Here is a 27,889-nt window from a genome sequence, read left to right on the forward strand (position 1 = left end):
TATGGCGCCAATTATATTATCAAAAACAAAAAAATTGCACTAAAACGTGTGATTTTGATCGCAATAAAAAAATAGGAAATAATTTTTGAACTTTGGCCCAGCTTAGTAAATCGCTTGATTTTGAGCTGGCAAATCTTTGGTGTGTTTTTTGTACTCTTGTAAATGCTTTTTGATGGGTTTTTTGTAATGGAAACAAAATATTGTTTGAATTTTCCGCTTTTTGTATCGTAGGTGGCGCTTTGCTGGAAAATAGAGAGAGAACGACTTGCATCTTTCTCCAATTCGTTGTCAGTTGTCAACATGGCGTCATTTGTGTAAAAAGTGTTGTGTATTTTAAAAGAATCTCAATTTTAGATCTAATTTAATTAGTGTGTGTGTGAAAAAATGGCTCTTCCAGCCAATTACAAGCAAGTAGCGATGCAAATGCCTAGCCCTCAAACAAACCGTAAGACAAAGTTGCAAGAAAATGCATTTTTCCAAATAATATCTATTATTCTGACGTTATTACTATAATTTGACGCGAATTGCTGTAGATTTTCCAGTTAGTTTTTGAAAATGTTCGAGTAAAATCCAGTAAAGGAGCTTGCCGTTCGCATGAGTATTTTTGTAAGACGCTATTTATTATTTTTGAATTATTGATGACAAGTCATAATAGCATGAACTAGGTTATTCTAAGCTAAATGCTATGGTTTATAAATTATTTTTTCCACTAACACCCGCATTTATAAACCATAGTAGACTCTTTTTTTGTAGAATAGTGCTGATGATTGCTTTGTTTGTGTTTGTTGTTCAGATTTGCTGTCGGCAGGCGTGCCCATGACTTTCAACATATTGAAAGGTAACTGCAATCTTCGTTTTATTAACATTTTACAGAAGTTTCAAACATTCTTCTAAAATAATTAAGCTTTGCTTCTTTCCATCATCATCAATCAATTCAATGGAAAAGAAGAAAACTGTAATTACAGTTTTCTACTTTTTTTTTGACCAATTGGTGGCAACAAAAAATGTTGCCAACTCGATTTCGTAGTCAGGGCGGAGAATGTCAGTAGAATTTAAATTAGCTAAATTTTGCTCTAGGCTTATTACTTATAGTAGTTGCACTTTAACAAGGTTTTTCATTCATTTGCTCTCATTTTTAATAGTTAAGGTAAGTAGTGGTGTTTTGAGTCATTGTTGCACGTTTCGTTTGAGGTAAAATCGAAATGAAAAATAATTTTTATTCTAGAGCGTTTGAGAGCGTCTGGAGGGTCCGGATCTGGATCAAATGTAAGTTTTAATTTTTTTTGGGTTGTTTCTTATCTGTAGAGAAGGATTCTTGGGAAGATAAAGAAATTATTTTGTACATTTTTTATTAATTCCTACTGCAGGAAAATTAAAAGCAATAATTCTGAGATCTCAGTGACTTAGTGAAACACATAAAAACATTAAAAAAAATTATGTAAATATTGTCTTAATGTAGTAATTTTTCAAACTGTTTTTTGATTTTGAGCACATTTTTTACAAAAATTTGAGAAAAAATTGTATATGATTAAAAAAAAGACAAAATCGTAATGTTATTCTGATCCGATTTCGTGATTTTTTCGATCATTTTTAATAAAATCTGAAACAGATAATCGAGAATTTATATAAAACTACTGTGTTCAATCAATTTATATTTTTTTGCTTTATTTTTGACAGAAAAACCTGTAAAATTGAGTGAAATAAATAAAATATCAATTTCGATCTGATTTCCTGACTGTAAAAGTCTTGCTTAAATAATAAATATTTACTTTTTTAACAAAAGAAATTTCTTTCGAGTTTTCCTGGTTAGTAAAGTTTCCCAAAATCGGGTTTCTATGGCTATTTGTTCTTCAAGTTAGAGTTCCTATATTGGGAGAGTTGGGACACTGAACGTCAAACCGAGCCAATTTTGTATTATGTGGATAAGGTATATATTTCTATCCTTTTTTATTAAAATTTTTGTTAGTAACTTATGTCAGAGGTTTATGTTGAAAATAATTTCAAGGTTATAATTTTTGTCAAATGCATAAAATGACATAATTTTACGTCAAATTAAATCAGGGACGTAGAAAACGTAGAAATTTTGGGATTACTATTTAAAAAAAGAAAATAATTGAATACCTATCAATATTAATGTTCACATTTCTGAAATTTTTCAATATTTATTTTAATATTAAATACATAACTTAAAACATACTTCAATGCTAAAAATGCTTTTCTTTCAATCACAATTTTTAGTTAAACATCTCGTCCCAAAAATTGGTCATCAAGAACCCTTCATATTTCCTGACGTCTTTTTAAATTTTCTAAAAAATGATATTGAAGATGTTCTCGTATGAAAAACGTAACAACATCGTGAATTCCCAATAACTTTATAATTTGAAACAGTAGCTAAAGTTCACGTAGATGGCGGCCAAGCAGTAACAGGTTCAACTTTCCTAAAAATTAGAACCAATTTTGGGTTCAAGTACCTACGTCTTTTGTAAATGCATAGACAAATTCCCAAAATCTCATAAATTTTGTACATAACATTATTTCGACAATCCACTTTTCCAAATGCTTGTTAATAATAAACGTAAAACTTGGCAGGAAAGGTTCAGTTTCTCTCTCTTTCATCGATGATTACCATTTCTTAAAATTAAGGAAAAAATGTTTATGATGAAGAATTTAGACGTAAAATTCTTGTACTTACAAAGAAATCTCTTTTAAAATTTGGAGTTTATATAAAAAAAACAGTGAATTGACGACGACTGCCAGTCTAAACCATTTCTAAACGCAGTTAGTCGACGAAAAATGGAGACATTTTTTGACAAATTTATTTGACTTTTCGCCAAATTTCAAGTGTAACACCACTGATTTCTATCCCAATTTGTTTTTTTATACATTCCAACCGACGTATATGAAACAAAATTTCGAAAATCGACATTCAGTGTCCCAACTCTCCCAATATAGGAACTCTACTTCAAGTTACGTAAAATACAGGTCAATAAATCCTGCAGTTATTTTTACAGAAAGAAACAAGTCCGTTTGTAACAACGCCGAATGGCCATCCTGGGTTTTTACCACAAAAAGTGGGAAAGAGTTCGTCGGTAAGTATTTCTATCTTTCTCACAAACCCAACTTATCTACTGATAATTCTCACTTTATCTAGAACAAATAATATTTACGTATCTAAAAATTGTTCTTTTCCCTACAATTTAAGCGTGATGCAGCACTACGCTAACAATTTCTATTACGATTACAATCCTTTTTATTATTATTACAATAATAGCAATTACAATCAGTACAAAAGTAGTTATAATTACTACTACGTCCAGGTAAGTTTTAGCTTTTTAACCTCGAAACAAATCAGTTAGAGGCTTCCATTTTGAGAACTACAAGATTAATACAAAAATATTTAATTATTTCTTTTGGCATTTCTTATGAATAAAAGTGAATAAAAGTTTCATGGAGAAAACAACATTATTTTTTCTTTGTAGAATGATTCGCGTACTCCTAAGCCCCCCAAAGCGCCCGAAAAGCCTCTCATGCCCTACATGAGATACAGTCGAAAGGTTTGGGATACGGTTAAAGCACAAAATCCCGATTTGAAATTATGGGAAATTGGACGAATTATCGGGCAAATGTGGAGGGATCTCCCCGAGGAAGAAAAAAACGAATTTGTTGAGGAATACGAAGCTGAAAAGGTTGGTTTCTAACTACTGAAATAGTTATAACAACTTTTTCTGCTTCTAGTTGGAATATGAAAAAACGCTGAAAACTTATCACAATTCACCGGCTTATCAGGCATTTATCGCTGCTAAAAATCGAGGTAAAAGTGGTAAGTTAAGTTTGAAAGGAATGAAAATTTTCTTGTAATGATAATTTCAGGCAATGATAGTGATTCGCATGATCGCAGCAGTTCGTCATCGAAACAACAAGCCGTCGATCGAAGGATTGAAATTCAAGCAGCGGAGGACGAAGATGGTAATTTATTTTTTGTCAATTTTTTTTATTAAAGCTCTCAGCTTCATTTCGAGCTGTAAATTTTTTTTTGTTTGTGTTATGTGCAGATCAGGACGATGGCTATTCGGTGAAACACGTTTCCTACGCCCGCTTTCTGCGCAATCATCGTCTCATTAACGAAATTTTTTCCGATACTGTTGTACCGGATGTCCGTTCAGTTGTTACAACAGGTCGTATGCAAGTTCTCAAACGTCAAGTCCAATCATTGACAATGCATCAGAAAAAACTCGAAGCCGAATTGCAACAAATCGAAGAACGATTTGAAGCAAAAAAACGCAAATTTATCGAAAGTAGTGAACAGTTTCAAGAGGAATTGAAGAAACATTGCAAGCCGGCTGTTGATGAAGAAACCTTTCAGAAAATGGTCGAACGACAATACGATTTATTGAAGAAGGAGAGAATGAAGAGTTTGGAAGAACAGAAACCGAAACCGGAAGAAAATGGGGCTGCTACGCCCACTGAAATTGCTAATTCGGGGGCACAACCGGAACAACCGCCCCCAGCTCAAGAGGGACAGCCCCAATCTGAGGTATCTTGATTTTTACAGGTGTTGTTTGGCAGAGGAGTAGACATTTTTTCGTGGGGCCTTGATAGTACCAGGTGTGAATAAAAAAACTAAATTTGCTCCAAAACTTTTAATCAAAACCGATTTTTTTTACAAATTAATTTAAAAAAATTATAGGGCCCCTAAAAAATTCGTCATAAATAACCCAAAAATCGCCGAATTGCATACTAAATTGTTCAATTTACACAGAGAAATGCAAGTTATTGTGAAAAATTTTATCAAAAATATAAAAAAATCTGAATAAGCTCAACAGTTTTGACACCTGGTATATTGATTTGAACAAGGTTGAAAATAAAAGCTGTTCGAAATGGGATGGTCATCTTACATAAACAGATTAATTTTCTTTATGTACGTAAAAAATAAGATAGATTAGTCTGTTTATGTCTTGTAGAATTTTTTGTTTACCTTTAGTGTATTTCCAAGCGGAATAAGTGATTCAGCATGAAATTTTCTCCTTATTTCTCTTTGAAAAATCTAGCCAATTTCATTTCATTAATTGTTCTTCATTCGTTTTTCATCAACTTAATTTTAGTTAGTTTCTTCTTTGTATTATTTCCTTGACCCAAGTAGTTTTGAAATAAAGTTGTTTGTTCTCAACCCTTTGCTCTTTTTCTTTTATTTATATTTTTTTTAATAAACCAAAGACCAGTATTTTAGCTACTAACTTGGTGTTGGTGATTGAATGACCATCCTATTTACCCCAAATGTGACACTATCTCATGTAGCAAAAATTTTTCTTGCACTGTCAGCCGTTAGTGCTTCACTGCATTCAGGTAAAAAAAAATCATCAAATTGAATAGTAATTTTTTTCGAAAAAAAACAATCAATTTCGTGGTAACAGCCAATGGAACAAGACGATAAACCAGCCCCTTCACCGCCGCCCCCATCGAACGAAAACAAAGAAACCCCCGAGCATAAACCGCCCCCGGAACAGCCTCCACTCGAGCATCCACCCCCGCACATGCCACCTCCCATGCACCACCACGTGCCTCCAGCGCCCAACATGATGCCCCCTTATCAGCAGTACCCCCAAAACAGTCCACAGACTGTTCCTCTGCCCCCAAGGCCCCCACATCCGGCCTACGCCTACCCCCAACAACAGGGGTATTACCCCCCTCAGTACCCCCCACATACGTACTACCATCAACCGTACCCACCACAGTACCATAGACCCCATTTGTACCCACCCCATGGGCCGGTACCAGATGGGCAAGCCATGCCCCCCAATCCGGAGGGGCACCCAGCCCCCATTTATGGAGGCCCTGCACCAGCAGAGGCTGAAAGGGTGCAACCGAGTGAAGAGGAGCAGACTAAACACGGTATTTTTTTCCGAGATAATTCGGGGTTCCCCTAGTTAGGTTTTTTGTTACAGAGGGCAGCGCTGAAGGTGAAAAGGACAAGAAAGAAGGGGAATAGGTGTTGGGGATTTTTTGGTTACTTTTGCAATAAATTGAGTGGATGCTAGTGTGCTGTGTTATTTAAGAAACCTTTGAAGAACCCCATCCTTTCCCGATGATTTTCCTGTTGAAAAACTATGAAAAAATTCCTAACAGAAACAAGCAAGTAGGTAAGTACCGGAGTATTTTTTGCAATATATAAGAAAATGAATAAAAAATTGATGACATTATTATTATTACGAATATAAAACCTAAACAACTAATCCTCTAATAAGTCGGTTTTGGTTATTTATACTTTCCTTTGTCTCTAAAAAAAATAAAAAACTTGCTATTTCACGCATTTTTTTACATTTTCGTTACTGTTTTATTTTATAAGGTACGACTGTTTTTTTTAAATTGATAATGTTAATTATTTGTAAACAATTATTTACAACACATTACATAAAAAAATAAGAATTCAAACATACGAATTAATTATTAATAAAAAAATTTAATTATTTTTTGGGCAAACTTATTTGTTTATAGAAAAACGTGAGCTTAATTTATTTATTGTTTTAAGCTGTGGTAAAAATAACTACAGTCCGTGTATTTATATCACGATCAGTGCGCTGTTGTGTTCAAGCAATGAAACAATAATTGCGGTTAAAATGCGCTTGTTTTGTAGATATTTTGACAAGTTTTGCTAAGTCAATGACCAATTGGAAATATTGATCTGTGTGTTATAAAATCGGGCGCTCCCTATCGGTGACGTCTAAAACTGGCATTCCCCCTCCATAAACTCCGTCGCGGCGCCTGAAAATCGACGTTGTAGTACTACCTGTGTAGTATTCATTATCATGTTAAATAGACAATTTTATTTCATCGTTTCCACATTTTTGGTTTTTATTTATTAAAATGGTAGTGGTGTAGGTACATTGGAAAAAATAAATCAGTGTACTTAATGCGTTGGGTGGTTGAATCGATAAAAATGTAACTCTTCATCATTTCAGGTAGGCAATAATAATTGTCCTGAAATTCGATTATTGATTAGTTTTCTTCAAAAAAAAACCTATTTCTTTTCCCAACTTTCTAGTATGTTTGGGCGTTAATCCCGAAGATTCGTCGCTACTTGTTACCATTTGTTGCTTACCCTTAACCCAGTAAATCACCACCAAATAATAACATGTCGGTACCTGGAAGTACCTCTGGTGTTAATTCACGACGTCAGAAGCGCATGGGTCCTGCCCCTTTCGCCTCTTTTGAAGACCTCTCAGACGAGGTGAGATCCCGTGTAAGCATGCTGCCCTTCTTTTACACATTATAGCCCCCTTTAATCGCACTTTATTGCAGCTGGAGAGTCCCGAAGACAAAAACCCGGCCGGATCCGTGGTCAGACTTCCAGGTAAATTCCTTAAGTTGGCATATTTTCGTGTTTTTTTTTTTGATCCATTGACCCACTTTAGCAAACTGTCGGAAAATAAGTTTTTAGCTTAAAGAAGACAAAAATCGCATCTAAAAACTAAATTAATGGTTTAATTTAGTGGCATCTGTAACCCACTTTTGGCAACAAAGGAACGAAAACCTTTTTTTTTTGCTTAATTGAGTGATTTTTTTGGTTAATTTCAACAGAATCTTATAAAATATTAGCATATTTGACTGAAAAATGTGTTTAAATATTTGAAAATTTAGTCATTTACGATGCATTTGGTGGTTTTGCGTGAAAAGATTTGAGTTTTTAGCTTGAGAACATTAGAAAAAGACAATAATTACGTTATTTTCTATCTAAATTAGCAATTTTTTGGCTTGTTTTGGAAGAAAAATCGTAAAATAATTGCGTTTCTAGCATAAAAAAGTACAAATAGACGCCTAATTTAGTGTATTTTGGTCCATTTTTGACGAAATTATGTAAAATAATAAGGTTTATAACCGAAAAATATGTTTAAACTCTGAAAAAAGATAATAATACTATCATGTTCGATGCAGTTGGTGATTTTTTTTGTTGTAATAAAGTTCTTGAAAAAAGTTTTTAGCTCAAAAATGCTAGAAAAAGACAAACATTACGTCATTTTTGACCTAAATTCGCAATTTTTTGGCTTATTTTCAACCCAAAAAATGCTGTAGGTATCCGAGAAGACGCGACACCAATCGACCACCCTGGCATAAGTCTCTTAGGTGCAATGCCACTCTCCAGCCCCCAGAAACTAACACCAAGAATCGACATTTCCCGAGCCAGTAGTTCATCACATCATGACAGTCGAGACAGCACTCCAGAACGTGAACTTTTCGATCATGAAGCCCCAAAATTAGGTCTAGGCTTTCGGGAAGAAGGCGCCCTTGATTTACGATCATCAACTGAAGAATTGGACTTCCAAGACCCACAAGAAGTGAAGAAAAAACCCACCAAACCACAATCACCCGAAGAAATAAGCCATCATCAAAGAAAAGATTCACAAAGTTCCGAAATTGGTTTATTGTGTATTTCTGGACGTACGTCACGACTTTCAAGTATCGGAAGTCAAGGTTCTGGACATAGTCGCTTATCAAATGCGAGTCATCTTTCCGTTATTTCCAACCAATCAGGACTGTCACGATCACCATCGCCTCATAAAATGTTACTCGAGACGTCGTTTTGTGGCACGAAACCACCGGAAAACGCACCGAATAACAAGAGCCAAACCGGGACCAAAATCGAGACGGAAGTGCTCGAAAAAGTGCTTCTTGCACGCAAACATGACCCGACTCAGGCCGTTCTCGCCGAAGGGATTGCGGTAAGAAACGTAATAATTGTTCGAATTGGGAAAAAAATTAGGAAAACAAAATGAAATTTACAAAAATTATTGCACTCTAATAAACCAGAAAATAAAAAAAAACTAGAGATTATAAAAATATGTTTATTTTATCTATTGCTTTTTGTACACAGGTACCACCTCCTAAACCCAAACGTGTGCTACAAAAAAGTGATATTACAATTAAAGTGGACGAACCAAGCAATAATAACATTCCGCGAAAATTTATTGCAAAAAGTGGAGTGGAATACATTTATATCCCACTCAAAGGCCCTCTCCCATCCCAACCTGAAACAACCACCACCAACACCAAACCAAAACTCCGCGAAGTTAAATCAGCCACAATCCAACCTAAAACCAAAACACCAACCAAACCTAAACCGAAATCAGCCTCGCCTTCACCGAAACGCGAAGACGAACCAAAATACATCCGAATCAAACTAAAACCTGACCACATGTACAGCAACAGCCAAGAGGAGGAGTCCAAACCTGAAACTTTGGACTTACAACCTGAACCAAAACCAATCGAAAGTCCAAAACCATCAACAGCAACACCATCACCTTCACTCTCCCGGAAAAGCTCGTTCGCTTCACTTTTCCGGAGCAAAGAAACGATTATAAGTCCGGAATCGCCAACCGGTTGCAAACGAAAATCACTCGGCGGTATTTTAAGCGAGAGTTTGAAAGAACGAAGTCGTTCGAAAAGCCGCGAACGTGATTTATCCAACGAAAGCATCGGCAAGCAAAAGTCGGTCTTTTCGCGTTTTCGCAAAAAAAAGGACGAAACGACGAGTTCAAGTGAAGTTTTGCCGAATTTCGACGCAATTGCCAAAGTAGAATTTAAATTTAATGATAATAGACACGAATTAGAAAGCGATTCGGTTCGAATTCCCTTGCATTCGCCCACGTTTTACGAAGATCGAACCATTGTAACTTCGAGTCAAGACAGTCAGGAAACTGTGATTGAAGTCAATCGAACGGAAATGGAAGTACAAGTCGAAAGCAATATTACGGTGAATGGTGGTGGTGGTGCCAAAAGCGAGCCACAAAGACAGAGTAGTACAAGTAGTGAGAATGTGGTGTTTTCAACGAAACTTGGAAGTAATAATGAGATTTTCTCGACCAAGTTGCCCAAAGATAAGGCGAAAGAACCGGAGATTAGCTCGGCACCTGAGGACGTTTCGTCCGAATCGGAACGAGACTCGGAAGCTGAACTGCCGAAAAAAAAGGATTTGAAGCTGGAACTGGATTATGTGGAGCCGGAACGGAAAGAACTGGTCTTGGTAAGTTGGAAAAAAATTGTTAGAGGGTGCTGAAATTTTGCATACGTACGTAATGTACGCGAACTTGCAAAAATGTTCAATTTAATTAATCATTTCGTGTATAACAAGTAAATTAACACAGTTTTTTAAGAAAAAATTATTTTGTTTGATTATTTGTTTTTGTGTTGAATTAAAATGTTTTCTCCAGCAAGACTCCTATGACGACGAGCTCCCCTACGTGCCCACAACCCTCCCTCAGGAGCGTTCGGCCGCCCTCCCCATCATCCCCATCAAGCAGCGTTCAACCTTCGAAATGAAGACCCACCCCATCGAACGCCCCCGTTCCACCACCCCCATCAACCCCAGCTGCCTCGAAGAGTACTGTGAAGACGTCATGACAACCATCAACACCATCGAAAAACTCAAAATATCTCTGCCACGAAACGAATCAGTTGAAAAAACTGTCAAATCACCGCGAAAACCAATCAGCAACACAACCAATTGGTTTGAATTTGCCGAGAAAGGGATTAACACAGGAAGGCGTTCCTCGTTGACTCAGGACGAGACGCCGCCTCCACTGCCCCCGAAAGGGGTCCAAAAGGAGTGGATTAATTTTGAGGAAATCCCCGAACGGAGAAAACCACCGAAACGGATTCAAACGTTACCGTCACGTGGCCATATTGAAGTTTCTGAGAGTGTTTTACAGGATAATGTTGTGTATAATTATGTGAATCCCGAGGAGTGCAAGTGCGAGTGTCATGAAATGAGGGAGAGGAAAAAGGGCTGTGGAGGGGTGCAGGAGGATGAGCTGCCCTTATTGGATGATGAACAGGAGGAAAAGGAGGGGGAGAGGCTTAAGTTGGATGTTGCGGTTGCTGATCGGAGAAGTATAGTAAGGTGAGATGTTTTCTATGTTTGTGAATTTTTAGACAATTCCTTATCAAAATTAATTCATTTGAGCCTTAAACCTTTTATTTATTCAATTTCAAAGACTCATTTGCTAAAGAATTTATTTTTTGTTAAAAAAATACACTATTTCCGCTTTACTTTACCGTCTTCTTTTTCTAGCGCCTTTTTGGTTCAAATACTTATATTTTTCGTGATATTTCGCTAAACCGAGTAAAAAATTACAAAATCATGGCAGAACTGGACATTTTTTGCTGTTTCTTTCTGGCATATTTTTTAGCAAATTTTGTCGAATAAATATTCAAATTGGGTCTATTTATTGCCTTAAACGTTTATAAAAATACCTTTAAGTTTTTGCTAAAATCGGTACGAAAAACCATTATATTTTGCGATTTGTAGTCAAAAATTACATTATTCTTAAGAATTTTGCCTAAAATAAATGAAAAATTGCCGAATAGGGTCCACAGTGGTCTTATTTTTGTCGTTTTTCAACGTTTTAAAACCTTTATTGCGCTAAAGATTTCGTTTTTTGAGTGATTTTGCTTAAAATTTTTATTATGGTATGTTACAGAAATACATTATATTGCCTTTTTCTACGGTTTTAACACAAAAACACAGCTAAAAACTAACCAAATAAGGTATAATGTGTTGGTATTTTTTTGTCGAGAGTTTAAGCACGTTTTTGAACTTATTTTTCACTAAACTGGCGGTTAATTTTCGATTTGTTAATGAAATTTTCAGTGACTCTTCGGTAGATTTAAGTGCAGCTGTAGAACCTCCGGAAGCGAACGGCAGTGTCAAATTACGAACTCCATTTACTAGTGATTTAGGAGTGTCGAGTAACAGATCCAGTATTGTATCCCAGGTAAAAGCAATAATTTTTTTAATTTTTTTTTCACTATAAAGTTGCGTGTTTTCTGTGGACAGGATGAACCTGAATCACCAGATTCCGGATCGCCAAATGCCTTTCCTAAACCTTTATTAGGGTAATAAAACCAATTTGATTTAATTAATTAAAAAACCGACAAGTGTGACCTTTTATTAAAATTTGGATGTTCTAGAATAAAATCAATCATCGCGCCCGACCCCTCACAATAAAAGCCTTGTATATGATTGTGTGTACGTAGGCCTATCTCTTGTCCAAAAACTGTTATTGTACTTTTCTTGTTACCTCTTGGACACAAAAATTTATTGTTACTTATCAAGTGTTGACCGTTTCTTTCTGATTAAATTATATCATGTTGAACTATACGGTAACAAGACTTTGCTTGTTTATAAGGACGTTGGTTAACTCACGAATACTATTGTACAGTAATATTCAGTAATAAAATATACGTGTTGAAAAAATCGCATCGTCCCACCCATGACTTGCAATTTTTTCCTCTCTCTCTGCTAATCAAAATTCGGCGAAATATTTATCAGTTCAGGAACCTTTGCCGAGCAAATAACACAATCTGCTGAATCATGAGGGCAAAAAAAACGCCAAAATTCGCTTTCACTACTTTATTAAAACCAAAATTATTGTATCTTCGATTTGATAATTTCGAGCGCTTTTCTCAAATGCATTGTACACAAATCAAGGGGCGTCTGCCCGTCGCGATTTTTCGTATCCAAGTCGCCCCCATTTTGCACCAACAACTTGGCGACATCTTGTCTATCCTCCTCACAGGCCAAATGGAGCGGCGTAAACCCATAAACATCTCGCGCGTTTATATTCAAGTGTTGCGGACTTTCAATCAACAGTCTCACAATCTCTAGGTTCCCCTTGGAGGCAGCCCTGTGTAACGGAGTGGCCCCCCGTTTATCACTTATGTTAACATTGGCCTTGTGTTCGACCAATTTGGCACAAATCTGCCAAATCAATTAGAAAAAAAAACACAAAAAATACAAACTTACAGAAAACCAGCCTTTAGAAGCGGCATATTGAAGGGCAGAGTGCCCCTCGCTTGACTGCTGATTCACATTGGCCCCCTTCTCAAGCAAGAGACTCACGATTTCGCAATGACCGGCCGAACTTGCCAGAATTAAGGGGGTTGTGTCGGTGTCGTCACGGGCGTCAATGGGGGCCCCCAGGTCAATTAAGTGTGTGGCGAGTTTAAAATTGCCCCCAACGCAAACCCAGTGTAGCAAATTTCTGTCATTCTGGAAGATTTTGAAAGGGGGCTCCTTCAATAAGTGAAATTTCTTACCTCATCTAGTTTGGTTAGAAGAGAGGGGTCTTCGTCCAATTTGCTTTTTACAAGCTCGAAGTCACCTTTGTGGGCCGAGTCGAAGATTGTGTTAGCTCTTGCCATACCATTAACACGGTTTGTCGCAAAATAACGAGAGATCAACAAGGAATATCAAAATATGAAGTAGGTCTAAAGTGATTGGGACGTTCGTACTACGGGTCTAGTCAATAGACTTATCGTGTTTTTGACAAAATTTTTGCATATTTGGTACAATTATCGTTGTTTTAAGCTTGTCTGTGTGATAATTGCATTGCTAATTGATAAATTGGGGTAGAAAACGCTTAATTTGTCGATTAGAGTTGATCAATTTAGTTCAAATGTCATTACGTCTGGGCGTTTGATCTACATAACCCCAAAAACTTGGTACGAAAAAAGTGGTTAGGAAGATGAAGAAAAAGGCGAAAAAAGCGAACATGGTCAGTTTTGACGAAGAAGTTGTGCCGAAGCAAGTCGCCGATGAGCTGCTATCAAGCGAAGTTGAAAATCCAGTCGAGAAAAAGGCAAAAAAGCGGAAGAAAATTACCGAACCAACTAACCCAGATGAAGGCAAAAAAACGGAGTCAATTCGGGCGTTAAAGCGTAAAAAATACGCTAAACTACTTGAGGATAAGAAGAACAAGACCGAATTGGCGTTGCAGGAAAAAGCCTTGAATTATTTATCAAAGTGGAAGCACAGTCGAGACGAATGGAAATTCGAAAAGTTGAGGCAAATTTGGTTACAACACAACATGTATGACGAAGTTAAAGTGCCACCAGAGTTTTGGCAAACACTGGTTGAGTATTTTTCAAATTCGAAAGGCAAATCACGTGAGGTTTTGTTAAAAGAAGCGGTGGCAATTATCGAGGGGGAAAATGACGAAAATCAGGGGACGTGTAAGCTGGAACGGGCACGGGACATTATCCAGAATCTTCAAGAATAAATTTTTTAATAATAATTGGAATTGTGGTTTTTGTGACCTTAACCACTTCCTTGATTTTTTTCCTGGAAAGCTGATTTTTACATAATAATTGGTGAACACGACTATTATTTTATGATTATTTTGCTATTTTACCGTAACGTATTTTTTAAATAAATTATTTAGAGAAGATTTTTGGGTGTAACCTTAGCCACTTGCTTGATTGTTTTTGTGAAAATGTGACCAAAAACTGGTTTTTAGCCATTAATCGGCTATAATGTTCATTATTTTTATTGACTAGTTGATTATTTTGCTGTATATTTGCCGTTTATTTGGTTTTTGCGTCAAGTTTGGTTCATATAACCTCACAAAAAATGTACAACAAAAAACGCACTCATGAGTGTGAGGATGCGCCCCCTGAGAAAAAACTGGTGTCGGAGGCCGACCTTTACATAAAGAAATTGGCCGAGAAGCAGCGCAACACTACAATTAATTTGGAGGAGTAAGTTTTTTTCCTTTAATTTTGGATTAAATGAATTTCAGGCAGCTTTCGCTGAAAAACTCCTTCTGCAAGTCAACAGAATTAGTGTCTTTGACCAACTTTGCCTCCGGTTCGAAATCATTGCAAGAATTTAGTTCCCTAGTTGGTGATGTAAAAAATTTGGAGGAATTAAAATCACGTGGGCTGACTGATGACGAAATTGAATTAATACAGCGCTACCACAACAGACACAAAAAAATCAATCACGATGTTTTGAAAACACAACTTGGGGTGATTTACAATAAGTTGGGTGAAATCCCCGAGGAGCCAAAAAATGCAATAAGTCGCCTCGAAAGCGAGCTACTTTTAGCAACAAAACCGACGAGTGTTGAGACAAAATTACTAAAATTTGCGCTTGAAAATGAGCAAAAAAACAGTGTTCCCGGTCCTTTGGACCAACTTAAAAGCGTCGAACAACAATTAATGACAGACTTGGCGCCTGTCAATGTTAAAAAAATCAGAAAGAAGGCCAGGCGTTTGGGTAAACAGATTAATTCGGGAAATCCCCCACTTAACGAACCGGAGATTCAATTCCAAACTAGTGGCAATACAAAATGGGATTTAAAGGATTCTCCTCAAATTCCAATAACAAAAACATACACTTGTGACAAGCCGCCTAATTATTACACAATCAAAGACGGCCAAATCATTCAAATAAATCAAACTGTTACGAAATTATCGCTTGAAGAAATCCGAAATTTACCCAAATTCCAAAACTACGACAAGGGAACTCCATCTAATGTCTTATTTTTGAAAAATTTAGCAAATGGTTTGGATCAGAGTGACCTCGAAACAATTTTCCAGAAATTCGCAAAGGAAATTTTATCGATTCGAGTAATGACAGGACTTATGCAAGGCCAAGCCTTTATCGAAGCGATAGGTGATTAAAGTATTTGAATAAACAGTGGTAATTTTTTATTTCAGATGAAAAAACGGCCGCTGAAATGTTGGATCAATTTAATGGGCTCATTGTAAAGAATAAACCGATTATTATCCAATTTGGACGAAAAAAGACTGTGTAAAATAATAAAATAAATGTTTTTTTTGTCTTACACCGGGTGTTTGTCACTTTTTTTATTAATGAAAACAGGAATTGTGACTCAATTTTTATTTTAATGCCCCTCTGTATATTTTTTTGCACTGTTTGAAGAGTAATTGACTTCTAATTCCAAATATGGCTGTTTTGATTTGAATTTGGCGCCGGTGCGGAAATGGCGCCCGTCGAATCCCCAGCCGCCTGTGGCAGTTTAATGAACCAGGATTTGACAAAAATATCTGCGTCAAAACACGTCCTTGTGTATTCCAAATTGCATTTTCCCCAAATTTGGCCAAAAAGCCCAATTCTTGCGTAAAAAATGCCCAATGTTTGCAAAACCGCGTCACCTGTGAACGAACCAACCGACTAAAGTGAGTGCACTAACGAATTTTTTGCGTTTTAATTGTTGTGTTTTGATCTAACCTAGTTCGTCGCATCTTATCAGTGATGCAATGCAATAATTATCTCCAGTTTTTTAGTAAAAATTTGTATGCCCCTCGTGTGTGAAAAATGAACGAAGCAGGTCCGGCCACTTTGATGCCCAAGCCCGACTTCACCAAGTGCAAAATTGTGAAGGAAGGGTGGCTTTATAAACGTGGGGAACATATTAGGAATTGGCGTAGGAGGTACTTTATACTTTTGGATGATGGGTCTTTATTAGGGTATAAGAATAAGCCAGATGAGACTTCAATGCATGACCCCTTGAATAATTTTACTGTGAAGGGGTCGCAGATCATGTTGGCCGATAAACCAAGGCTTTATACGTTTACAATGAGGGGGCTGCAGTGGACCACGGTCATAGAAAGGATGTTTCATGTGGATACAGAACGGGAAAGGTAATTTTTTTACTAAACTATCTAAACACTATGGGTACAAAAAATATTTTTTATAATTTTTTTTTGCTAATGGGTTGGTAACACGTAAAAACAATAAAAAAATTGACATGAACTGTCACGTATCGTAAAAAAATGATCGTTTCCATATCAACGGTAGCGATACCAACCTACAAAATGCCCCAAGCCCTAGAGATAACCGGGAAATAACTGTCTAAAAGCTGAGAACAAAAAGTATTTTGTAGTAATATTAATTAATTAAGTATTGAGTAGTGGATGACCCCGCGAATTTCATTATTTTTTTGTTGTTCTGTCAACAATAATTTGACAGTTGGTGGTGAAAAGTAGTTATTTTTGGTCATTTTTTAGAGAAGAGTGGGTGGTGGCCATTAAGGGCGTGATAGACAGCCTTAACGAATATTGTGACGATATTGAGATGAATATAGAGGGGAATATGGACGATTTATGTGAGAAATTCTCCCTGCAAGGCACTTCAATTTCGTCAACTGGCAAAAGAAAAGTTACTTTAGAAAGTTTCGAATTTATTAAAGTGTTAGGAAAAGGAACGTTTGGTAAAGTGATTTTGTGTCGAGAGAAAGCCACAGGTCGACTATATGCCATTAAAATTCTCAAAAAAGAAGTGATTATACAAAAGGACGAAGTCGCTCACACACAAACCGAAAATCGGGTCTTACGTAAAACGAATCATCCATTTTTAACCGTAAGTTGTTAACAATACTCGGCTTAGCCTCGGCTCGAATTTTTCTTTATTCAGAACGGTTACAAAAATAATTACGATTTTTTTCCATTTATTCGATCAATATGAACTTACTAATAGTTGGTCCTTCGATTCGGATAAAGCAGTCATGTTGGCCATGGAAAAATTATTTGACATAAAACGTGTAAATAAGTACGAATAAAAATTCGTCCAAAATTTATGAATTGTTAATTTTTAATTCATTTATATAAATTATTTATTTATAAATAATTGGCGGCCGAGGCGGAGCCGAGTGTTGTATTTAACCAATCGGTTAAATTGATTTAAATGTCTTCCAGTCGTTAAAATACTCGTTCCAAACCAACGATCGCCTCTGTTTTGTCATGGAATATGTAAATGGTGGCGAACTCTTCTTTCATTTATCACGCGAACGTGTTTTTTCCGAAGACCGAACACGTTTTTACGGTGCTGAAATAATCTCAGCTTTGGCATATCTGCATTCGCAGAACATTATTTACAGGGATTTGAAATTAGAAAATTTGTTATTGGACAAAGATGGACATATAAAAATCGCCGATTTTGGTCTATGTAAAGAAGATATAACCTATGGAAGAACAACTAAAACGTTCTGTGGTACACCGGAATATTTAGCACCGGAAGTTTTGGAAGATATCGATTATGGACGAGCTGTTGATTGGTGGGGAATCGGTGTTGTGATGTACGAAATGGTAAGTGCGGCCCCACGTTGGGCGCCAACCCTCAACCCATAAATAATTGAAAAATAATAACAATTTAACTTAAAAATATAGCTATATTCAAAAATAAAGAGTATTTCATTCATTAAACATAAAAATATGAATGACTAGGCAGAAAAATTGAAGTAACTGCCAATAATATTTTGTTTAACGAGCTCAATATTTGCCAAAACGAGTGAGCGCTTTGATGGTTGTTATAGATGGTTGGGCGCCTACCATTCTACAACCGGGACCACGACGTGTTGTTTCAATTGATTCTAATGGATGATGTTAAATTTCCGAGAAATTTAAGCTCAGATGCGAGAGATTTATTAGGTGGACTTTTGGTCAAAGATCCAGCTAAAAGACTAGGAGGTGGTCCAGATGATGCAAAAGAGATAATGGCACATCCGTTTTTTAGTTGTATCAATTGGAGGGATCTTGAGCAGAAAAAAGTAAGTTTTGTTTAACAAACATAATGTTTGTCAAAATGAGTGTGAGTAAAAATGGTAATTTTTGTCAGATTATGCCGCCGTTTAAACCCCAGGTTACTAGCGATACGGATACTAGATATTTCGATTCGGAATTTACGGGTGAAAGTGTCGAATTGACACCGCCTGATAATTCCGGTCCGCTAGGTGCCATACAAGAAGAGCCTTATTTTCCTCAATTTAGCTATCAAGATATGTCTTCCACGTTAGGTAGCTCAGCACATATAAGTGGCAGTATGAACAACATGGCCACCATGCAGTGACTCAGTCGGATCAAAACTATAGACACTCTGTATATATCATAGTTAATTCGCTGTTTTAAAAGCCACTGTACTTATCGTTGCGAAGTGTAAATAATTTACGATTCTGTTGATTGTTAGTGACTTTTTTCCTTTTTTTTTACTATTATTCTAGTGTATATATTTTACGTACTGTAATGTTTAAATTAGTGTGATTTTCTATAATTTCGTGCATTTAACTCGTATACGAATGTTAAACAAATTCATTTGAGATTTATTCTAATATTATTGTGGGCGGAAAATATTTTTGTGTGGCTAATATTTAGTTTGTATATACAATTGTTGCTATCTTTGGGCTACTCTGTAAATATGGTGGTTTTTAATCATGAAATTTCCGCGGAGTATTTATTTATATTTCCCAAAAGTGTAGGAAAAAAATAAACTATTTGTTTTGTTACACGATCGCTTGGTATTTACAAGTACACAAATCCATTCCTTTGTTTTTCCCTCAAAAACTTGTCCAAAATAGCTTAAAAGGTGACAAATTTGACTGTATAAATCGACGAATTAATTTTCCACAATATTTTTAAGTTTTATTTAAATAATGTCACAAACGACCCTCGTATACGAATTTCAAACCACCCTCGTATAATGTGATTTCGTGTTGGCGCGCTTGATTTCCACTAAATACGTCACGAATGTTGCCGTAAAATACGAGGGCAGTTTTAAATATGATTGAAACCCATACTTTGAGGTGAATAAGAGGCTTGCCGGACAATTTTTCAATTCTCAAGTACACCGAGAGTGTCCACGTGTTAGACAGCGATAGAAATATAATTTTTTAATTTTAATTTCGATTAAATTTAATGGCAGGAACGATAATTTTCGGGCCGCCCTCGTATCATGTATGTTGGCAGACTTGGTTTCCACTAAACTGTCACTTGTCACCCGATTATTGATTTTCTAATACCGGGGCAGACCTAAAAGTCATTGAAATTCAGGTTTTGGGGTGAAAAGGCGGTTTGCGGGACATTTTTTATATTGTCAACCCCTTTGTTACACGCAGTGTAATCACGTGTGAGTGGGCTGTGTGAAAAAATATAATTTTTAATTTTTAAAATGGTTAAAATTGGGTGGCGGGCGGGAGACTTTTTGGGGCGCCCTCGTATACGGTGCAAATTTATCGGGCCTACGTCAGCAGGGTACGTCAGCGGTTGCGTGACAGCGGCAGTTTTCGGGCGGCGGTCGAAGCGGTCGGACGTGTGTGTGTCGTGCGTGCATTTTGTTCGTTAAATTGTTAAATAAATTGTTAAACGCGAATTAATCGAAGTGATGCTGTGCTGTGCTGTGCTGTGAAGTGAAATTTTGGAGAAAATCGCACAACACGGGACCGTTTAACCGCAAGTACACTTTTATTAAATTGGGGCGCGAATTAAACTTTAATTTCGAAACGAGACAAATTAACCTCAAACTTGAATACAGTCAATTTAGCGGCCGGTTTGATTTATTTGTTAATTTTCAATTTAAGTCAAATTTATGCACGTACTCGAAATAATTTAATTGCAATCACGGGCCGGTTTACAGTAAACGATTTAAATTTTAATTCCGACTCAAAGAATAATTTCTTTTCGTTTTTAATTTAATTCGAAGCGCGAGTCCGTGAATTTTTAAATTTAAATAAATTAAAATGGAAACGAACTTTAATTTTGAAACGGAACAAATTAACCTCGAACTTGAATGCACCTCACGGCCGGTTTAATTTATTTATTAAATTTTTATTTTCAATTTGAAACAAATTTATTCGAAATAATTTAATAACAATCAAGGGCCGGTTTACAACAAACGAATTTAAGTTTTAATTCCGAAATAAAGAGTAATTTGTGCGTGTGCGTTTGTTTGTTAAATTATTAAATAAATTTTTAAACCGCGACCGCGACACGAATTAATTAAAGTGTTTCTGTGCCGTGCCGTACACTTTTATTAAATTGGGGCGCGAATTAAACTTTAATTTCGAAACTAAACAAATTAACATCGAACTTGAATGCATTCAATTTAGCGGCCGGTTTTATTTATTTATTAAATTTTTATTAAATCAAATTTATGCACGTACTCGAAATAATTTAATTGGAATCAAGGCCCGGTTTACAGTAAACGATTTAAATTTTTTAAATTCCGAATTAAAGAATAATTTCTTTTCGTTTTCAATTCAATTCGAAGCGCGAATCCGTGTATTTTTAAATTTAAATAAATTAAAATGAAAACGAACTTTAATTTTGAAACGAAACAAATTAACCTCGAACTTGAATGCACCTCACGGCCGGTTTAATTTATTTATTAAATTTTTATTTTCAATTTGAAACAAATTTATTCGAAATAATTTGATTGCAATCAAGGGCCGGTTTACAACAAACGAATTTAAATTTTAATTCCGAAATAAAGAGTAATTTGTGCGTGTGCGTTTGTTTGTTAAATTATTAAATAAATTTTTAAACCGCGACCGCGACACGAATTAATTAAAGTGTTTCTGTGCCGTGCCGTACACTTTTATTAAATTGGGGCGCGAATTAAACTTTAATTTCGAAACTAAACAAATTAACCTCGAACTTGAATGCATTCAATTTAGTGGCCGGTTTTATTTATTTATTAAATTTTTATTAAATCAAATTTATGCACGTACTCGAAATAATTTAATTGCAATCACGGGTCGGTTTACAGTAAACGATTTAAATTTTAATTCCGACTCAAAGAATAATTTCTTTTCGTTTTCAATTCAATTCGAAGCGCGAATCCGTGTATTTTTAAATTTAAATAAATTAAAATGAAAACGAACTTTAATTTTGCAACGAAACAAATTAACCCCGAACTTGAATGCACCTCACGGCCGGTTTAATTTATTTATTAAATTTTTATTTTCAATTTGAAACAAATTTATTCGAAATAATTTAATAACAATCAAGGGCCGGTTTACAACAAACGAATTTAAGTTTTAATTCCGAAATAAAGAGTAATTTGTGCGTGTGCGTTTGTTTGTTAAATTATTAAATAAATTTTTAAACCGCGACCGCGACACGAATTAATTAAAGTGATAATCACTTTTATTAAATTGGGGCGCGAATTAAACTTTAATTCCGAAACTAAACAAATTAACATCGAACTTGAATGCATTCAATTTAGCGGCCGGTTTGATTTATTTATTAAATTTTAATTTTGAATTTAAATCAAATTTATGCACGTACTCGAAATAATTTAATAGCAATCACGGGTGGGTTTACAGTAAACGATTTAAATTTTAATTCCGAATTAAAGAATAATTTCTTTTCGTTTTCAATTCAATTCGCGAGTCCGTGTATTTTTAAATTTAAACAATTTCAAATGAAAACGAACTTTTAATTTTGAAACGAAACAAATTAACCTCGAACTTGAATGCACCTCACGGCCGGTTTAATTTATTTATTAAATTTTTATTTTCAATTTGAAACAAATTTATTCGAAATAATTTGATTGCAATCAAGGGCCGGTTTACAACAAACGAATTTAAATTTTAATTCCGAAATAAAGAGTAATTTGTGCGTGTGCGTTTGTTTGTTAAATTATTAAATAAATTTTTAAACCGCGACCGCGACACGAATTAATTAAAGTGTTTCTGTGCCGTGCCGTACACTTTTATTAAATTGGGGCGCGAATTAAACTTTAATTTCGAAACTAAACAAATTAACATCGAACTTGAATGCATTCAATTTAGCGGCCGGTTTTATTTATTTATTAAATTTTTATTAAATCAAATTTATGCACGTACTCGAAATAATTTAATTGGAATCAAGGCCCGGTTTACAGTAAACGATTTAAATTTTTTAAATTCCGAATTAAAGAATAATTTGTTTTTGTTTTCAATTCAATTCGAAGCGCGAATCCGTGTATTTTTAAATTTAAACAAATTAAAATGAAAACGAACTTTAATTTTGCAACGAAACAAATTAACCTCGAACTTGAATGCACCTCACGGCCGGTTTAATTTATTTATTAAATTTTTATTTTCAATTTGAAACAAATTTATTCGAAATAATTTAATAGCAATCAAGGGCCGGTTTACAGGAAATGATTTAAATTGTTTTAATTCCGAAATAAAGAGTAATTTGTGCGTGTGCGTCTGTTTGTTAAATTATTAAATAAATTATTAAACCGCGACCGCGACACGAATTAATTAAAGTGATTCTGTGCCGTGCCGTATACTTTTATTAAATTGGGGCGCGAATTAAACTTTAATTCCGAAACTAAACAAATTAACATCGAACTTGAATGCATTCAATTTAGCGGCCGGTTTGATTTATTTATTAAATTTTAATTTTGAATTTAAATCAAATTTATGCACGTACTCGAAATAATTTAATAGCAATCACGGGCCGGTTTACAACAAACGAATTTAAATTTTAATTCCGAAATAAAGAGTAATTTGTGCGTGTGCGTCTGTTTGTTAAATTATTAAATAAATTATTAAACTGCGACCGCGACACGAATTAATTAAAGTGATAATCACTTTTATTAAATTGGGGCGCGAATTAAACTTTAATTCCGAAACTAAACAAATTAACATCGAACTTGAATGCATTCAATTTAGCGGCCGGTTTTATTTATTTATTAAATTTTTATTAAATCAAATTTATGCACGTACTCGAAATAATTTAATTGCAATCAAGGCCCGGTTTACAGTAAACGATTTAAATTTTTTAAATTCCGAATTAAAGAATAATTTGTTTTTGTTTTCAATTCAATTCGAAGCGCGAATCCGTGTATTTTTAAATTTAAATAAATTAAAATGAAAACGAACTTTAATTTTGCAACGAAACAAATTAACCTCGAACTTGAATGCACCTCACGGCCGGTTTAATTTATTTATTAAATTTTAATTTTCAATTTGAAACAAATTTATGCACGTACTCGAAATAATTTAATAGCAATCACGGGCCGGTTTACAGTAAACGATTTAAATTTTAATTCCGAATTAAAGAATAATTTCTTTTCGTTTTCAATTCAATTCGCGAGTCCGTGTATTTTTAAATTTAAACAATTTCAAATGAAAACGAACTTTTAATTTTGAAACGGAACAAATTAACCTCGAACTTGAATGCACCTCACGGCCGGTTTAATTTATTTATTAAATTTTTATTTTCAATTTGAAACAAATTTATTCGAAATAATTTAATAGCAATCAAGGGCCGGTTTACAACAAACGAATTTAAATTTTAATTCCGAAATAAAGAGTAATTTGTGCGTGTGCGTCTGTTTGTTAAATTATTAAATAAATTTTTAAACCGCGACCGCGACACGAATTAATTAAAATGTTTCTGTGCCGTGCCGTACACTTTTATTAAATTGAGACTCGAATTAAACTTTAATTTCGAAACTAAACAAATTAACATCGAACTTGAATGCATTCAATTTAGCGGCCGGTTTTATTTATTTATTAAATTTTAATTTTGAATTTAAATCAAATTTATGCACGTACTCGAAATAATTTAATAGCAATCACGGGCCGGTTTACAGTAAACGATTTAAATTTTAATTCCGAATTAAAGAATAATTTCTTTTCGTTTTCAATTCAATTCGAAGCGCGAATCCGTGTATTTTTAAATTTAAACAATTTCAAATGAAAACGAACTTTAATTTTGAAACGAAACAAATTAACCTTGAACTTGAATGCACCTCTCGGCCGGTTTAATTTATTTATTAAATTTTTATTTTGAATTTAAATCAAATTTATGCACGTACTCGAAATAATTTGATTGCAATTAAGAGCCGGTTTACAGTAAACGATTTAAATTTTAATTCCGAATTAAAGAATAATTTCTTTATCCGTGTATTTTTAAATTTAAACAATTTCAAATGAAAACGAACTTTAATTTAGAAACGAAACAAATTAACCTCGAACTTGAATGCATTCAATTTAGCGGCCGGTTTTATTTATTTATTAAATTTTAATTCAGAATTTAAATCAAATTTATGCACGTACTCGAAATAATTTAATTGCAATCAAGGGCCGGTTGACAGAATCTAATTCAAAATTATTTTAATTTGTCTCGTTTTACGTTTACGATTCAGTTGATCAAACGATTTAAATTTTAATTCCGACTTAAAGAATAATTTGTTTTCGTTTTCAATTCGATTCGAAGCGCGAATCAGTTTAATTTAAAATTTAAACAAATTAAAATGAAAACGAATTAATTTAACTCGAGAATTAGAATTTGAATTTTCGGTTCACTTTGATAAAAACCGTTGTGATGTAAATGACTAATCGGTTACTATGACAACTCACATATAAAAGCCAATGCCAATGTTGTTTTTATGAAAGTGAACCGAAAGTAGAATCTTTTGGGTGTTTCTGTAGCATCATTGGCTTGACATAAATTTTATAAATTTCCACTCTCATTTTGAGACGTTCTGTACCAATAAATAATTTTGAAATGAGTCTTTGATGCTACATAAACGTATTAGTACGGTTTTATTAATAAAGGTGTGCTTAACGATTTCAATTTATTTATTGCAATTATTATTTTTTCTTTTTAATTAATTTTTTAAATTTAAATCGTTTTGCGATTTGCTACAAGTACGTATTGATAAGCACACCTTTAATAAAAAAGGGAAGTATGTGTACTGCGTTTTCAAGTTCACGTGTTTTGATAAAAAAAAAATAAATTACCACTACCGAAAGTAGCCAACAAAATTCCTAATTTTTACCGCGCCTTCTCTTGCTTTTTTTTTCTTTTCCTTCTCCGTCATATCGCTTCAAATGGTAATAGATGTAACCGCTGATGCTGACTGACTGCAGTCAGTCAATTAAATTTGTTTCCAATACATTGAAGAAAAAGCTATGAATGCAATTTTACTTATGAGATATTTTCCTCACTCCAAGTAATTTATTGCTTGCGTCATCATCGCCTACTGGGCCAACCGGGGATTTTGAATTAATTCACATTGTCGCATCGAAAACAAATGGTCTCGTAGCATGGTGCTGAACCATTGGGAAAAGGAAACTATCTGATGATTATAATAGAAGACATAAGTGAATGTCGCTCCAACTCATGGCATGTTAGGGAAAAAGTGGAGGAAATAATAAAAAAAATTGGATTCGATGGAATTGACTGATCTAATTATGATTTCTTAAAAGTGGGTTAGTATGATTCTCTTGAATAAGTGGGCACTGATTATTTTCCTATGACTAAATTTTATTAAAATTGATCAAAAAAAAAAAAATAGCAAACCCCTAGATTTGTTAATGTATCAATGGTGTACTAAGCTCGTAGTAAAATCGAATAAAGACTCGATCTCATTAATTTGAGTGTGTTAGTCGTGCTGATGCTCCTCGATAGACACATACCTATAAACGGTATTAGTTGTCGTGCAAATACATATCCTAGATATGTAGAGGAGATGCTACGAGCATAAAATAGTACACTAAATACAGGCATTTTCTAGGATGGCTTTGCATTCATTTAAAATAAATTCACAAAAAATACAAAAATAAATACAAAAAAATAAAAAAAAATAAAAAAAATAAAAAAAAATAAAAAAATAAAAAAAAAATTAAAAAATATAAAAAAAAATAAAAATGGTCGCAAAAGGAAATTAATCATTGCCTGTTTATTTAAGAGAATTGCTTAGGTAGCCCAAGAATCATAATTAGATCAGTGAATTTCATCGCGTCCGCCTCTGCTTTTTTCCTGTTTGCCATGAGTTTGAGTGGCATTCCCGTCTTTTATTATAATCATCACACTGTTTCCTTTTCCTGGTGGTGTCTGCACTGTGCCACGAGACCATTGCTTTCGATGCTTCATTGTGGGTCAATTTAAAATCACCAACTGGCCCATTTAGCCGATTATGGCACCAGCAAGAATTATTTGGACTGAGAATAAAATATTTTATGGGTAATGCGCGTTTATAGTTTTTTCTCTTTGTTTTTTTAACGGTGTCACATAATCACAGTCAGCAATTGCTTTCTCATTTATTTCCACTTTAAGCGATTTTTTGTCAATATTTTTTTGTTAATTTAATGAATTTGGTGGCTGATTTCAGTAGCGGATTTTTTTTTAATGTAAAGCTCGAGTCTCTTATTTATGCTGTTATAAGTACATACTTTCCTTTACATTTACATTTAAGTGGGGAGTTTTGAAACGTTACAATTCCGAAGCAAACTAAAAATTTAATTTAAATTAACTCTAACTTTTTTTATAATATAATAAAGGTCGATTTACATTATTAACCTAATTGCAGTCAAACTTTAGATTGATCACATGATCAAATTGATTGGTACCCTAATTTTAGTCTTATATAAACCGGCCTTTAGTATATTATTTTTTTTATTAACCGAGGTTTTGGGTTTGTAATTTTGGGTACAGAAAATATTTTTGTTTTATTTGTTTTTATTTAACATTAATCTTAGATTCGGTTTATTTGTTTTTTCAATATATAATATAATTTTAACCATCATAGGGGGATTTTTTGACACTTTATCAATTTTTTTTTAATTGATAAATAGTCTCAATCCCTTCAAGAGCAGCTTTTACAATTCTCGTATAAATTTCGGTTAAGTCTGTTAATCGTGGTATCGTGCAATATCAATAATTGTTACAATTTTTTTTTCATAAATAAATAAATTTATCCGACGATTGTAAATGCAGCTCTTATTATTTTTATTTTTATTAATCATAAATAATTTCTTTGTTTGTTAGAAATTTTTATCACATGTTTTGAAGCAAGGGTCGTACTGTTGCTCACCCAACACGAATAAACAGTGAGTAAATTTAAAGTTGTTAAAGTAAAATTAACAATCGTCTTAGGTCGTCAAATGTGCTAACCATTGCAATTTCCGCTTGGAGTTACGAATTTTGAAAGCTCAAAAGCTGGTGTCTGTGTTGTAAGTTTTTAACTTACTTTTTATGCATTTATTATATGTTTATTTATTAGGGATTGCTTTATGGACTGGTTGCGGCCGGCCTGCGGGATCCGGAGGACTTCAAAGACGTTCTTCGTCTGGATCTTCAAAAATTATTTTTTTTTAACTGGCAATAATTATTATTGAACATTGTTATATATTTGTGTGATTGTTTATGTTTTATGAATAAACGCTAGAGAAATGTGTCTTTTATTAGGGGGGCAAATAAAAGTTCAATAAATTATAGGCATATAGAAGAAAAAGGTAAGTGGAAAAATGATGTACAATTTAAGTGTTTTAAAAAATCGCACGAAATCGGTAATTAAATTTAAAAAATGGCGCGG

At 34.3% G+C, this 27,889-nt stretch overlaps 6 protein-coding genes and 2 long non-coding RNA genes across 20 annotated transcripts; 6 read left to right on the plus strand and 2 right to left on the minus strand.

Annotated features, from left to right (window-relative positions):
• Positions 1 to 269: 269 nt before the first annotated feature.
• Bap111 (Brahma associated protein 111kD) lies at positions 270 to 6,034 on the plus strand. Of its 8 annotated transcripts, none has more exons than XM_015979187.2 (11): positions 270 to 445; positions 794 to 838; positions 1,226 to 1,266; positions 3,000 to 3,089; positions 3,480 to 3,686; positions 3,736 to 3,811; positions 3,871 to 3,966; positions 4,053 to 4,534; positions 5,320 to 5,343; positions 5,412 to 5,889; positions 5,943 to 6,034. In XM_015979187.2, the coding sequence occupies exons 1-11, from the start codon at positions 385 to 387 to the stop codon at positions 5,984 to 5,986; spliced, it is 1,644 nt and encodes a 547-aa protein (XP_015834673.1). In that variant the 5' UTR covers positions 270 to 384; the 3' UTR covers positions 5,987 to 6,034. The 8 variants fall into 8 exon arrangements, with proteins under 8 accessions (XP_015834673.1, XP_015834672.1, XP_015834674.1 ...); XM_015979186.2 differs by having other exon boundaries at positions 271 to 445; positions 3,736 to 3,820; XM_015979188.2 differs by having other exon boundaries at positions 271 to 445; positions 3,012 to 3,089; positions 3,736 to 3,820.
• Positions 2,526 to 2,971, minus strand: LOC135267133 (uncharacterized). The gene is made up of 2 exons (XR_010335450.1): positions 2,693 to 2,971; positions 2,526 to 2,631 (listed from the first exon to the last, which is right to left on the minus strand). It is a non-coding gene; the product is annotated as an uncharacterized LOC135267133 (long non-coding RNA).
• LOC103312518 (uncharacterized protein) lies at positions 5,999 to 12,751 on the plus strand. 4 transcript variants are annotated; one of them, XM_008193310.3, is made up of 8 exons: positions 5,999 to 6,137; positions 7,040 to 7,237; positions 7,297 to 7,348; positions 8,068 to 8,714; positions 8,867 to 10,015; positions 10,203 to 10,891; positions 11,642 to 11,765; positions 11,828 to 12,751. In XM_008193310.3, the coding sequence occupies exons 2-8, from the start codon at positions 7,130 to 7,132 to the stop codon at positions 11,888 to 11,890; spliced, it is 2,832 nt and encodes a 943-aa protein (XP_008191532.1). In that variant the 5' UTR covers positions 5,999 to 6,137; positions 7,040 to 7,129; the 3' UTR covers positions 11,891 to 12,751. The 4 variants fall into 4 exon arrangements, with proteins under 4 accessions (XP_008191532.1, XP_015834671.1, XP_008191531.1 ...); XM_015979185.2 differs by lacking the exon at positions 5,999 to 6,137 and adding an exon at positions 6,569 to 6,956 and having other exon boundaries at positions 7,040 to 7,225; XM_008193309.3 differs by lacking the exon at positions 5,999 to 6,137 and adding an exon at positions 6,570 to 6,956.
• LOC103312517 (26S proteasome non-ATPase regulatory subunit 10) lies at positions 12,389 to 13,333 on the minus strand. Its single transcript, XM_008193307.3, has 3 exons — positions 13,090 to 13,333; positions 12,797 to 13,042; positions 12,389 to 12,751 (listed from the first exon to the last, which is right to left on the minus strand). The coding sequence occupies exons 1-3, from the start codon at positions 13,192 to 13,194 to the stop codon at positions 12,419 to 12,421; spliced, it is 684 nt and encodes a 227-aa protein (XP_008191529.1). The 5' UTR covers positions 13,195 to 13,333; the 3' UTR covers positions 12,389 to 12,418.
• A 12-nt stretch (positions 13,334 to 13,345) lies between these two features.
• LOC103312516 (uncharacterized protein) lies at positions 13,346 to 14,072 on the plus strand. The gene has a single exon (XM_008193306.3). It carries the CDS (start codon positions 13,518 to 13,520, stop codon positions 14,049 to 14,051), a length of 534 nt encoding a protein of 177 aa, XP_008191528.1. The 5' UTR covers positions 13,346 to 13,517; the 3' UTR covers positions 14,052 to 14,072.
• Positions 14,073 to 14,210: 138 nt separating this feature from the next.
• Positions 14,211 to 15,620, plus strand: LOC103312515 (RNA-binding protein 41). The gene is made up of 3 exons (XM_008193304.3): positions 14,211 to 14,529; positions 14,571 to 15,448; positions 15,493 to 15,620. The coding sequence occupies exons 1-3, from the start codon at positions 14,402 to 14,404 to the stop codon at positions 15,588 to 15,590; spliced, it is 1,104 nt and encodes a 367-aa protein (XP_008191526.1). The 5' UTR covers positions 14,211 to 14,401; the 3' UTR covers positions 15,591 to 15,620.
• A 188-nt stretch (positions 15,621 to 15,808) lies between these two features.
• Positions 15,809 to 19,076, plus strand: Akt (Akt kinase). Of its 2 annotated transcripts, none has more exons than XM_008193302.3 (6): positions 15,809 to 15,975; positions 16,076 to 16,440; positions 16,807 to 17,158; positions 17,494 to 17,883; positions 18,111 to 18,344; positions 18,413 to 19,076. In XM_008193302.3, exons 2-6 carry the CDS (start codon positions 16,115 to 16,117, stop codon positions 18,641 to 18,643), a joined length of 1,533 nt encoding a protein of 510 aa, XP_008191524.1. In that variant the 5' UTR covers positions 15,809 to 15,975; positions 16,076 to 16,114; the 3' UTR covers positions 18,644 to 19,076. The 2 variants fall into 2 exon arrangements, with proteins under 2 accessions (XP_008191524.1, XP_008191525.1); XM_008193303.3 differs by having other exon boundaries at positions 16,084 to 16,440.
• A 563-nt stretch (positions 19,077 to 19,639) lies between these two features.
• LOC103313302 (uncharacterized) lies at positions 19,640 to 27,749 on the plus strand. Of its 2 annotated transcripts, none has more exons than XR_010335430.1 (4): positions 19,640 to 20,023; positions 27,343 to 27,404; positions 27,451 to 27,527; positions 27,578 to 27,749. It is a non-coding gene; the product is annotated as an uncharacterized LOC103313302 (long non-coding RNA). The 2 variants fall into 2 exon arrangements; XR_010335431.1 differs by having other exon boundaries at positions 19,643 to 20,019.
• The last annotated feature ends 140 nt before the right edge of the window (positions 27,750 to 27,889 follow it).

The sequence above is a fragment of the Tribolium castaneum genome, chromosome 9, assembly GCF_031307605.1.
Source record: "Tribolium castaneum strain GA2 chromosome 9, icTriCast1.1, whole genome shotgun sequence".
Lineage (NCBI taxonomy): Eukaryota > Metazoa > Arthropoda > Insecta > Coleoptera > Tenebrionidae > Tribolium > Tribolium castaneum.

Coding starts and splice junctions, on each gene's coding strand:
- LOC103312516 (XM_008193306.3), top strand. CDS start 13,518: ATGAAGAAAAAGGCGAAAAAAGCGAACATGGTCAGTTTTGACGAAGAA.
- LOC103312518 (XM_008193310.3), top strand. CDS start 7,130: ATGTCGGTACCTGGAAGTACCTCTGGTGTTAATTCACGACGTCAGAAG. Junction 8,715..8,866: donor TTCTCGCCGAAGGGATTGCG/GTAAGAAACGTA, acceptor TTTTGTACACAG/GTACCACCTCCTAAACCCAA. Junction 10,016..10,202: donor AACGGAAAGAACTGGTCTTG/GTAAGTTGGAAA, acceptor TGTTTTCTCCAG/CAAGACTCCTATGACGACGA.
- Bap111 (XM_015979186.2), top strand. CDS start 385: ATGGCTCTTCCAGCCAATTACAAGCAAGTAGCGATGCAAATGCCTAGC. Junction 446..793: donor GCCTAGCCCTCAAACAAACC/GTAAGACAAAGT, acceptor TTTGTTGTTCAG/ATTTGCTGTCGGCAGGCGTG. Junction 3,967..4,052: donor AGCAGCGGAGGACGAAGATG/GTAATTTATTTT, acceptor TGTTATGTGCAG/ATCAGGACGATGGCTATTCG.
- Akt (XM_008193302.3), top strand. CDS start 16,115: ATGAACGAAGCAGGTCCGGCCACTTTGATGCCCAAGCCCGACTTCACC. Junction 16,441..16,806: donor GTGGATACAGAACGGGAAAG/GTAATTTTTTTA, acceptor GTCATTTTTTAG/AGAAGAGTGGGTGGTGGCCA. Junction 18,345..18,412: donor GGGATCTTGAGCAGAAAAAA/GTAAGTTTTGTT, acceptor AATTTTTGTCAG/ATTATGCCGCCGTTTAAACC.
- LOC103312515 (XM_008193304.3), top strand. CDS start 14,402: ATGTACAACAAAAAACGCACTCATGAGTGTGAGGATGCGCCCCCTGAG. Junction 14,530..14,570: donor ACTACAATTAATTTGGAGGA/GTAAGTTTTTTT, acceptor AATGAATTTCAG/GCAGCTTTCGCTGAAAAACT. Junction 15,449..15,492: donor AGCCTTTATCGAAGCGATAG/GTGATTAAAGTA, acceptor TTTTTATTTCAG/ATGAAAAAACGGCCGCTGAA.
- LOC103312517 (XM_008193307.3), bottom strand. CDS start 13,194: ATGGCAAGAGCTAACACAATCTTCGACTCGGCCCACAAAGGTGACTTC. Junction 13,043..13,089: donor TTCTAACCAAACTAGATGAG/GTAAGAAATTTC, acceptor AAAATCTTCCAG/AATGACAGAAATTTGCTACA. Junction 12,752..12,796: donor CTTCTAAAGGCTGGTTTTCT/GTAAGTTTGTAT, acceptor TTGATTTGGCAG/ATTTGTGCCAAATTGGTCGA.